We start from the raw sequence: 12642 nt of genomic DNA on the forward strand, positions 1-12642 counted from the left end.
GAGAAGCAAGAAATTCTTTTACAGCTCTTCTAGAAGCAGCAGTGCTGCCTGCACGTTGTGGATGGGAGATGCTGGATCAGAGGAAAACGTGGCATTCCTCGGGGCTACATCACTAGATGTTACCTCAGAATGGCAAAGCCTTTCCTTCTGCTGCTTTTCACCTGATTAGCAATTCTTTTCCAACCAAATGGAAAATGGAGAAAATAAGGGGGGAAATGTAAGGGGGCAAAATTGTGGAAAATAACTTGTGGAAATGCTATCATCAGAAAGACAGAGGGAAAATACAGTGCTTGAACTTCTTTTTATTTTGATGTTGCTCTTCTCCGAATCAACTCTTACCAAGCTAAGCAGGACCAAAGGCAAGCACTGGAAGGGGGGTAAGTGATAAAAAGTTTCATAAGGGTTATCTGTTGGAAATCTTGAATGGCATTTTCTGCCACAGTAATAATAAATACCTTTTTTAAAGGTTTTCATTTCCTTCTGTACTTCAAAATAATAAAGTAGAACTGAATTGCCTGCATGTTTTAATGTGTAAAGCTTTGGTTTTTAAATGGAAATTCGAAATGAATGAATTTAAATAATAACAAACATACGTGAGAGTCATTGGAAGGTTCCATATATATATGGAACATATATACGCACACACAAACACACACACATAATATGAACAGGTGATTTGAAGTTAATGTGCTAAAGATTTTGATAGTACTGACTGCTCATTTCAGAATGGAGATTGAGAAGCTAAAAGATCATGCGAAGGGATACAGATGTAGTTGTGTTGTCTTTCAGGGCACTGTCACTTCCTGAGGCTGACCTGTTTTGTTCCAAGGAAAAGAGAGAGCACTTCAGCCTGCTCAACAGATAACATTATTAGTACATATTATGAAATTATTAGACAGATATTTTTGAGAATATGACTCTTAAAAGAAATGCAGCACCAGCATTACTGACAGGCTGATGGACTGTATCAATGTTGATGTGTTAATAAAGATAAATTGCATTAACTTCATTGAATTTCTTTTTGCTGTGCTAACAGAAAGATACTTACTGCTTATGAGAACTGTTTTTCTTCCTTGCTATAAACTTGGAAGAGTAGTTATGATACACAAGCTCTGTAGATTTCACCAAATATAACCTTTTACTTAAATTCTAATTTGCTTTTCAAAAGGAAGATAGTTATGGAGAAGCATGTTGGAAATAGAAACAAGTGATATTGAAGTATGGCTGTGATTGTTAATTCTATAGTATTAATACTTTGGAAAATGTGCTTGGGTTAAATATTCGACAGCATTTTTTTTTTTTTACTTCACAACTGTTCTCTCTGTAATTGTTTCCTTATATTGTTGATTGGATGCACCCCATGACTTATGTTTCTCCTAAGTTGATTTCTGATTTAATAGCACTTTCCATTTTCCTCTTCTGTCAGTATTGTGATCTGAGGTTAAAGAGTAACATCAACATTAAGAAGTTTTAATAATTCATCACACTATCTCAGCAGGAGACTCCCATTCCACCCTGCTTCCTCCTCCCTTCCCTTTCATCACATGAAAGACTTTACAAACCATCCACGTGCTGTACCTTCAAGGGAATTGTTTCAGCAGGAAATTAGCCTGAACTGTGTAAAAGCATAAAATAGCCAAAAGATTATGGATCTTGGTCCTTTCTTTTTTATGCTAGCAAAATTATGTTCCGCTTGTGATAGATTCTCCAATGCCATAACCTTATATACATTGGATGCTTGTGCATATGTACCTACTGAGTTCCTATTTGCTGTTATCCAGCAGGAAGTAGAGGAAGAAAGGTATGTATATGTTTGGGGGTGTGTGTGTGTGTGTGTGTGTGTGTGTGTGTGTGTGTGTGTGTCTATGCATGCGAGTATGTATACACCCATACATACACACATATGTACAATACAAGTAATTGTTGGATCATATAGTAGTTTATGCCAAATTATGTTACACAACAGATAATAGTTCTGCCTTCTTATAGACGTCCATACAAACATGGCTTCTCAGGATTTTAGATGCTAGTTATTGATGAGACAAATAAGTTATTGCTTGATGGTTATAGTTAGGTATGAAGCATTGTGTGTGTTTTTCCATAGTTTATAAGGACTTTCTTCTTGTCAGCATTTGTCTATTTCAGTATGAAAAGATTGTGTATATTTGTTGTGATGATGATAATGACAGATTTTGTCTGACATAAATCCTGTGATAAAGAAATACATTGGATTCCTTCCTTCCTTCCTTCCTTCCTTCCTTCCTTCCTTCCTTCCTTCCTTCCTTCCTTCCTTCCTTCCCTCCCTCCCTCCCTCCCTCCCTCCCTCCCTCCTTCCTTCCTTCCTTCCTTCCTTCCTTCCTTCCTTGACAGGCATATCTTCTGTATGAAGAGAATTAATGGGATCAAAGAGGCCCATCTTAATCTACTCAACAGAAGGTGACTGACACATATATAGTCAGTTTTCAAGACACTATAACATAAGTCTAATTTCCTTCAAATAAATCTATTTAACGAGACTAAGAGACTAGTTTTATTAGTTATAAGTAGTTGGTAGGATTAGAACAATGTAACCATTAATTTATTAATCAAATTGATATGGCTGTATCTCATGGAACGATTCTAGATAGTGTACACTCCAATATATAAAACATTGTTAACTAAAACCATTATAAATAACTTAAACATTAAAAGCTATAAAAGCAGAACTCAAAAAGAAAAGGAAAATAGTAGAAGATATCATTAATCCAAAAAAAAAATAAAAATCCATAAATTAAAACATTTAACAGAAGTAAAAAATGCAAAACAAAAGATAGCCCAAACCAGGGGTGAAATCCAGCAGATTCTGCCAGGTTCTGGAGAATCAGTAGCAGAAATTTTGAGTAGGTTGGAGAACCGGTAGCAGAAATTTGGAGTAGTTTGGAGAACTGGCAAATGCCACCTCTAGCTGGCCCCAGAGTGGGGTGGGGATGGAGATTTTGCAATATCCTTCCCCAAGGAGTGGGAAGGGAATGGGAAATTTGCAATATCCTTCCCCTATAATGGGGTGGGAATGGAAATATAGAAATATATTTAGAAATATAAACCAGCAGTTATAAATTAACTTATTACATATGAAAAAACAGCAATCTATGAAAAAGCATCCTCTGTTATTGCACTAGTAAAAACTCAATGTTGTTTGAAATTATTTATGCTTTTGTTTTCTGTTGAAGACTTTCTATACCTTCAAAGCTATAGATTAAACATGTAAAAAACCTTAAAATAAAAAAAACTTAATTGTCTAATGGTCATTATTTTGGGGGGCAGGGATAATTAGCTTTTCAGTGGCTGTAGATAAATTAGATAAACTTTTCTGTCCGGGCCATGTTGTATAATGGTCTCTAGGGACTTTTATACCCCTGCATGCACACACAAAACTGAAATTATTATTTTTTAATTAAAAAGAGAATAATAACAGATAGTGAAAGTCGATAAATGGAAATCCCAATAGAATAGTGTGCTTTCATACAATAAAATACATCTATCCAATTTGAATGGAATGCTGAGACAAATCAGACTCTCTTTAAAAGATTTAGGATGAGGCAGAAGTCCTGCAAATCATTTGAAAGGAAATACATGCCTTCATTTTGTAAACAATTCATATTTCATCAGGACACAGCGATACTCTGGGTTTATGTGTTTGTTGGTTTGTTTGTGTGCATGCACGCATGCATAAATGTTTATATGTATTCCTACTAGTTTGTAAATAGGATAAATTAGGAACTGTGTGAGGATATAAGTACGGATATATAAAGGACAGAAAATGTGCTTGTATCTTGTGACTTTTTTCTGAAAGAGTCAAAAGTACTTGGGCAATAATTATATTCCTCTTCTTGTTTAGTGGATGACTGTTGTTGCCATTAATTGCCAAAACAGATTTGTGGAAAAGTTCCCAAATGCAAGCTCCCCATCAGTTTATCTCTTGGTGGTAGAGGAACAGCAGGGAATTACCTTACGGATAAGTATGAAAACTGCTAGCATGTGCTGTTTCTTGATTTGATTTGAGGGTTTATTTTGATTCTTTGAGTTTTTGGTTTTGCTGCTGTTTTATCTTGTTCCATTTTAACAATTAGTAACTTGGCTGCTTGTGGTATTTGTAAGATGCTTTCATTCTTTTCTTTGGAGGGAAAATAACTGGATTTATATTTCTCAAATAATATTTATGGTGAGGGCTATTCATAAGCTTCAGGCAGCCAGGAAATATAGCAGTGGGATAGGAAGGGAAAGAATATTGCCAATTTGCAATGCAGTGTTCGGTATTCAGACTGAATCTTGCTCTGAAAGAAAGTGGATACTCCTTCATTCTGAATTAATATTGCAGGATATGGGTTTTCTAGGAGAATGATTCTCATCCTTTAATTTTTTTTTTATTTCTACCAGTCATTCTATTAATAATATTCAGTTTCATCAAGGTAAAACAAAGATCTGTTTTTAATTGTGTGTGCATTCTGCTATTCTATGTATGATAAACTTCAATACTTTGGAGAATACAGTAAATGTAAACTATAAAATAAGAAGTAATTTCATTGCTGGAGACAATGTGCAAATAATTTAGCAGTACTATTGAAAGCCAGTAGTTGCTTTTCTTTGTCAAGCACCTAAGTCAAAAGAAAGTAGATCACTATTTACACTGAAGTAACAATGTGAAGAATCAAGGCAGACCAGCTTATCTGAGAGACACCCTTTATCTGATTACATCAGCCTGCCCCATTAGATCTGGAAGAGTGGCATGTTGTGGGTACCATTAGCTAAGAACCTTCATTTGGTGGCTACCAGGAGATGTGCCTTTTCTGCTGCAGCACCCACCTTATGGAACATTCTTACCTCAGAAATTAGACTAATTCTATCTCTTTTCATCTTCCAAAAATCCCTTCGTCTTGGCTACTTTGTCAGTTCTGGGGCTTCCAGGCAACTGGAAACTTGCTTCATTGTTAAGGTGGCAAATTTTATCCTCCCTCTCCCGTGCTTCATATCTTTCACTTTTATGATATTATTAATAAGGGTTTTTATCTTGCACATTTTTGTTTTTATTGTTTCTATCTGTTCAGTCAGATAGGTGGCTATATAAATTTGATTATTACTACTGCTATATCAAGCTAGAAACCAGGAAAGTGTTGAGTTGTAGCCCACCTTGGGTACAAAGCCACCTTGGGTGACCATGGGCCAGTCACTTTCTCTTTCTCTGAAAAACCTTGCCAAGATAACTGCAGAGACTTGCCCAGGCAGTCTCTAAGAATCAGACATGATTAAATGGAGGGGGGAGGGGACATAAAGTTTTTATCACAGTCAACAGAAAATAAAACATCTTCCTGCCTTGAAATAACATGGGATAATTATGTGATTTTTAAAATTGAGTTACATTGATAAACTCCAATTTTTGAATTGAGAAAACTCTACCAATATGATATATGCTAATACTCTTTTGCCAGTTCCTATTCTGTCTGTGTGCCTTTGTAACCTACTTAATCAATGGTTGACAGATTATATGAACTTGGATGGTATTAGAATATGGAGGAAAATACTACTGTAACACTAATTTAAGCTAATAAATGTATGTTACATTTAAGGGTAGGTAAAGTCTTTTCTTCAAAAAACTGTCTTACTCAAAGGGATAGGATGAAGGTGTTATAAGTATATTGGAGTTTCAGGCCAGAGTACAGCACATTGGTGGAAATACATTGGTTATGCTTACAGATTAGGGGAGAATAAACCTCTTGGTCCTCTTGTTGAGCTTTGGTGAAATACTCTGATAGCTTTTCTGTTTTTTATCCTTCTCTGTGATTCACTATGGATTTCATACTCAAGAGACCAACTACTAAGCATCAAGAAATGTTTCTCTGATGAACAGCTTTCTGTGATTTCACACACACATCCGTCTTTACAAATGCAGAAGAGTTTCTAACACAGGAAGAAGCAACTTCCTCTGAACAATGGATAAACAAAAACAAATAGATGTGATTGAAGATTGGAATTTATCAAACACAAGATTAAAGTAAGATGTTGCTAGGACATATAGCTCTGGTTAGGTGGGAGATAATCATGGTTTCAATCAAAAGAAAATCTCTGTATATCCTAAGAACTACATATTGCTACATTAATGGCCAGCATCATATACATTTGTTCACTACCATTTCCAATTATCTTTGAAACACTTATAAATACACTCCAAAAGGAGTACAAAGGGCATCTTCCCACATTATAACAGGAAACTCCCAGCCCACAATACTGCTAAACTACAATCAATAAATTAGTCTACTTTAGCATACTCAGTTGAACATTGATTTCTCTACCTTTTTTCTCTATTATTTCTTTCCCCTGTCTCCCATTCACAGATTCACATATCCACATTTTTTATTTTATTTATTTATTTTTAAAGTGTAAAGTGTATTCTAAGACTCAATTTTACCAGATCTATTTACCTTCACTGACCTTGCAGGTTTGCCATTATAGATGACAGCAGTAACAGTAGTTCTCTTAACTTATTGAAAAGTTTCACAGTGGACAGAAGAGATCAGAAAGTTGCTAATTTTAATTCATGAATCATTGGAAGATCATCTGATAAAGAAAATGACATGCTGTTCTAATCTCAAGTATTGATTTAAAATAGTCTCTCTCTTTCAACACTATGCTCAGAATTTAAACAATGTAGCATTATATACCTCAGAAAATTCCCTTCATGCTATTATAGAGGCTACAACAAAGAATATTCTCCAAGTGAAAATGCCTAGAGAACAGGGTGTATGGATGCAAATAAAGTAAGGAAAAACATTTTCATGTCTACCATATAGAATGGCTATCATAAATATACTTATGAATACAAGTTGTCCTCAACTTACAACCACAATAGGGCCCACAATTTGTCTCATAAGCTGCTGCAGTCATTAAACATGGCACCCACATGACTGCCTTGCTTGATGACTCCATCCTCAACTCCTACATTACAATCATTAAATGATTACACTCAGGGAGTGGAAGAGGCCTAGGAGGCTTCGAACCCACTAGCATGCAGAAACTTGCCATTGACTGGGAGGCCTTGGCCAGCTAGGCCCACTGGTGTGTGGGCCTTCTCCCCCATTTTATCACTCCCAGAAGGTTTTGTTCTTCTCATGGTTCCACCATCTCCTGAAAGGCTTGGGTCTTTCACCTCCCCAACACTTCCCCAGAAGGCTTGATCCTTCTCCCTGCCCCATCTCTGTCCTGGAAGTCTTGTGCGCTCCCCTGCCAAATTGCACAGGCTTATGTACTTTCCCGTTCTGTTCAGTGCTGACAAGAATGCCCAGCCAATGCAAACTACAGGCAGAAAAAGCCCCTGAATTTTGTGAGAACTGGTGCTCATCTCACAATGATTTTGAATACAGAAAAAAACCTCAAAATATTGCACAGATTGGTGCTTGTCTTGCAATATTTCTTAAGGCTAGAAAGTGCCTCAGAGACGTGGGATAGGGATAGGCAGGTTTCCTTATGCCAGTGTTGGCAGAGGCCTCCCAGCATATGATGGTGAAGACTTGTAATAGACCCATGGTTGTAAGGGACTTTCAGTAAGAAGCACCCACATTTTTGTCACATAACCACAGGGCCACTGGAATGGTTGAAACTTTGGGAGGGAGTTGTATGCCCCTTCATTCAGCATCATTGTAATTTCAAACATCACTAAATATATAATTGTAAATTGAGGACTACCTGTACTGAACATTTTCACTCTCATTATTATAGTTAACAAGAGCGCATTAAGATTTTAGTAGTATAGGAGAGTATCATGGTAATACTATAGGAAAGTACCATGGAATCTGTAGATGACTTGCTTGAGAAAACAATTGAGGCACATCTAAGGGCTTAAATTCTAAGTTGAAATAAACTTGCTGTTGCTTCAGAATTTAATTGCTTGCTATAAAAGACAAGTTGCTTTACCCATTTAATTTCCTAGGTAATTGGCTATAGGATAGCTTTGTTCTTCTCTGCTGATTAACTTTTTCTCTACTGATTCATATACTGTATTTGTATAGGGTTGTCTTGATTCCTAATTTATTCTCTATTCTTTATTCCAATATCTTAACTATTTTAATATATTTTAAGATCTCTTTTACCTATTATCTCATCTTCTAATCTAGATAAGTTCAGTACGTTCCCTTTTTGCATTTTGCTTGCTTAATTGTTTATTACAACAGACTTAGAAGAAGTAAATATAATTTGGGGAGAAAGAAAATTCTTCAAAACTTCATTAGGATGGAAAATGAATGTGAGAATATAGCTTTCAAACAGTTATAAAGTATTATCATGCTAGAGAATCAGCAGGCAAAAGCAATGTTCCTTAATTGGTATGACATGTAAAACAAATATTTTTTTAATGAAAGGGTGCCATTAAATGTTTGAAGATTTCAAAAGTTATAAATGATGAAATACTTAAATATGCATATTGAACTATTAAGGAAAAATAATGCAAGTAGTTTAGTTTCATATTTTTTACTTTTTGCTAATAGTGTGGCTAATAAATACTATAATTTTTACTCTCTCAACATTTCATTATTTGTGGTTACTTACCTCAGCAAACATTTGCCTGCAGTGATTAATCTTGACAAAAATAAGACCAAAAAAAAAAAAAAAAAAAAAGACTCACACCCTGGTCAGCACTTGTTTACCCTCCTGACATCCATAAGGAGATATAGAAGCATAGCCAGCCGCACAAACAGGCTGAAGAACAGTTTTTATCCATGGGCTGTCAGACTCCTGAATGCGAAATAACATCATAACTACGTAGTACGATGGACTTGCAATGCTGGCGCAACATGTAACATGTTCACACTGGTGTAATAGGACTGGGTGTTTGTTAATATGATTTATTTCTGTTTCCACTGTGAATTGTATTATGTTGGGGGAGTGCACTAAGGGAGTTCCATCAATCTCATTGTACATATGTAGTGCAGTGACAATAAAGGTTGTTGTTGTTGTTGTTGTTGTTGTTGTTGTCATCAAGTGTTAGTACCGTATTTTCTGGCGTATAAGACGACTTTTTAACACATGAAAATCTTCTCAAAAGTCGGGGGTCGTCTTATAAACTGGATGTCGTTCTCCTGTAACCAGGCAGACCAGCCCAAAAGGCTCTGACGAGCCTTAAATGGCACTGACGATCCAAGCCCTGACGATCTGCTAATCAGGCAACTTAGTTGGGATCGCCAGAGCCATGGAGAAGGAAAAAACTTTTCTCCTTTCACATGGCTCTGACGATCCAAGCTCTGATGATCTGCTAATCAGGCAACTCAGCTGGGATCGCCAGAGCCATGGAGAAGGAAAATTTTTTTTCTCCTTTCACATGGCTCTGACGATCCAAGCTCTGACAATCTGCTAATCAGGCAACGCAGCTGGGATCGCCAGAGCCATGGAGAAGGAAAAAAGTTTTCCCCCTCCAGCTTGCTTACCTTAGCTGCTTGCCTTGCTTCACTTGCCTTGCTTCGCTTGCCTGAATCCATTCCATCAGCAAGCAACTCCCTGCCTGCAATCAAGCAGGCAGGGAGTTGTTGACTTCAACTCCCAGAATTCCTCAGCCAGCAAAACAAAGCTGGCTGAGGAATTCTGGGAGTTGAAGTCTACAAGTCTTAAAGTTGCCAATAGAACCCCTGTTCTATTGGGTAAGTTTTTTTTCCCCTTTGGGATCTTTAAAAAAAATAGTTAATTGGGGTTTTTTTTAGTTGTTCTTTTTTAGACCTAGCCATTTAAAGTTTAGGAAGTTTTAAATTTAGCTTTCATATAAAAATAAAAATAAAATAAAATTTGTGCAGCTTTCTGAGATTTAGTATGTTTTTGTAGTGTTTCACTCTAACTACACAAACACACAAAATCTCACAAAGCTGTATGTGGAATTTTGTGTGTGTAAAGTGTGAAAGTTGGGTTTTGGGGCTTTTTGTGGCTGTGTGAGGTTCCTGCTTGTTTCTGGGGCCATTTTGGGTCTAGCACAGCTGCTTTTACATTGTGGGTGAGCCAGTTGTGTTGTGTTGTGTTATGTGTGTGTGTGTAAAGTGTGAAAGTTGTTTTTTTGGGCTTTTTGTGGCTGTGTGAGGTTCCTGCTTGTTGCAGGGGCCATTTTGGATCTAGCACAGCTGCTTTTACATTGTGGGTGAGCCAGTTGATGTTTTTAAATTTTTATTTGGTGTGCGTTGGAAGAGGGGTCTTATACGGCGAGTATAGCCCAAACCCTATATTTTAACAGGAAAATTCGGGGGTCGTCTTATACGCCCAGTCGTCTTATACGCTGGAAAATACGGTAATAAAAACTTATTTTTTCATTGTTCAACTCAGATTGTTTTAACCATAAATTCATTATGAAATGTTATTTTACAGCAACTCATCCAATGCTAAGTGAGCATTAAGACATATACTGTAGCTCTCCAATATCCCAAAGTAGAGTGTTTGTCAATATCTTGTCAATTGCCTTACCTGTCCTGTTATGGACAAGCAACAAGAAATATAGGCTATCCCTAATTAAATTTGTCTAAATGAATTAGATGAAAGCTTTAAATTAAAAATTATAAGAAGAAAAAAAGACTCATCTAAGAGAAAAAAATATTACTGTATGTCTTTTCCAAATGCAAAGGTAGCTTTCTAGTTTCAGATAATTCAACTCTATGCACAATGACATACACATTTTTGGCAATATTATCCATGGCTTTAAATATTATTATACTTATATCAAACTAGACCTTAAAAATGTACTAGATGTTCTAGTCTCAAGTTCTTGGGCTTAGTGAATAGATCAGGTACCAACCATGTTCACATATCTCACTAAGCTAAATTCTGATTTGGTTAGCTCTGTTTTATCATGTTGTAAAAACCATCAACTTGTGTGTATAAAGTACAGTTTCAGTTTAGCAAATCTTATTTTTTAAAAATAGCCAAACCTAACCCCTGGAAGCATATGGGATATTTTGATGACTGTACTCTAAACCATGGTGAAATAGAAATAAACAAGTGCTCATTTTTTTCCCCTTCTCGCTCTCTGTCTCTCCTTTCTGATTTAATGAAATTAAAACATCTTATTAAAAGGCTTTGTACCACATATTCCAATCTCATTGTGTAATGAATATTGTACAAGCCAAGCAGAATTTTGAAGAATTGTTTTGAATTTGAGTATTTTAGATCCAACAAATTATTATCAGTGTATTGATATTTCTTCTTAAAGATTTATGCAAATTCTGTTTTTAATAAGCCTCATTTTGATTGCCTGATTAGATTCGGAACCAGTGGTGAAATGTAAAATTTGTTACTACCGGTTCTGCGGGCATGGCTTGATGGGGGGGGGGTAATGTGACTGGGTGGGCATGGCCAACTTTTTTTTTTTACTTTTAAAAGCATTTTTTCTACAACCTCTTCACCTGAAGAGGTTGTAAAAAATTGCTTTTAAAAGGCTCTGACGATCAGCTGAGTTGCCTAATCGTCAGAGTTTTTGTTTTCTTTTAAAAGCATTTTTTTTTGCTTTCCTTTTTTAAAAAAAGCCTCTGACGATCAGGCAACTCAGCTGGGATCGTCAGAGCCTTTTAAAAGCATTTTTCTACAACCTCTTCAGCTGAAGAGGTTGTAAAAAAATGCTTTTAAAAGGCTCTGACGATCCCAGCTGAGCCGCGTGATCATCAGAGGCTTTTTTTTTTTACTTTTAAAAGAAAAAATTCTTTTAAAAGAAAAAAGCGCCATTGATGATCGCGTGGCTCAGCTGGGCATGGGGGGTGGGCAGGGATTTTTGCTACTGGTTCTCCAAACCACTCGCCGTCATCACTACCGGATCGGGCGTTCCGGTCCGAACCGGGAGCATTTCACCCCTGTTCTGAACCTTCTAAACTTGTATGATGTATAATTCTTGCTGCTTATTGATAATACCTATAAACTTTCAATTTAACATTTATAGTTGGTTGATATACCTGTTATTTATATAAATTGAAAGTATTTGCTACACATATGGTTTGCACTAGACAATACAGAACAATTTGTTTATATACATATTGTAGTAGAAGAGGAAACAGAAAAGAGACTATTTAACCTAGTTACAAAAAACCATTAGAATGGGATGAGATGAAACTGTCTTGTAAGCAAATTACAAAATTTAAGTGCAGCTATCAGTAATATTTTATTAGTCCCATCTAAATATATTTAGAGGTCATTAAATACACAAAATGTATCCCAAACAATATCAAAATGAAGATAGGATTATACCATGGAGGTAAAAAGACAGGAGTTGTACAATATTATGGAATCAAATGAAGGTGGGGTAACCTGTTTTAGAGATGTCAAACCCGGTAAGAATTATATACACAAAAGGAAATGGAGTATTGATCCAGAGTCTAAAATTAATATTATGAATCAAAAAGCTTATGCCTTTAGAATACTAATCAATCTGATATATTTTCTCTATAGGATCCTTTAATGTGTGTTTAATGCATCAATTCACTTTTACAGTTAGCTTTGAATTGTTTCCACTGAAAATGCCTACAATATAAACACCAAGACTATCATTCACATGCAATATGCATAGATATGTATACTTGCACCATTTGAGAATATATTATTATATAATATTTGCAGAGTTGCAAAAAAGTTTGATTCTTTTCCCAAACTAGGAATGAA

At 35.9% G+C, this 12642-nt stretch overlaps 1 protein-coding gene across 1 annotated transcript in view; it reads left to right on the top strand.

Annotated features, from left to right (window-relative positions):
• The first annotated feature begins 253 nt into the window (after nucleotides 1–253).
• ROBO2 (roundabout guidance receptor 2) overlaps nucleotides 254–12642 on the top strand; it is a 722028-nt gene continuing 709639 nt past the window's right edge. The window contains exon 1 of the mRNA XM_070943636.1: nucleotides 254–377. Coding sequence (XP_070799737.1) covers nucleotides 254–377 — 124 coding nt within the window. The remainder of the gene's footprint in view (nucleotides 378–12642) is intronic.

Source organism: Pituophis catenifer, unplaced genomic scaffold, assembly GCF_029215685.1.
Source record: "Pituophis catenifer annectens isolate HBS135680 unplaced genomic scaffold, rPitCat1.0.hap2 SCAF_4, whole genome shotgun sequence".
Classification (NCBI taxonomy): domain Eukaryota; kingdom Metazoa; phylum Chordata; class Lepidosauria; order Squamata; family Colubridae; genus Pituophis; species Pituophis catenifer.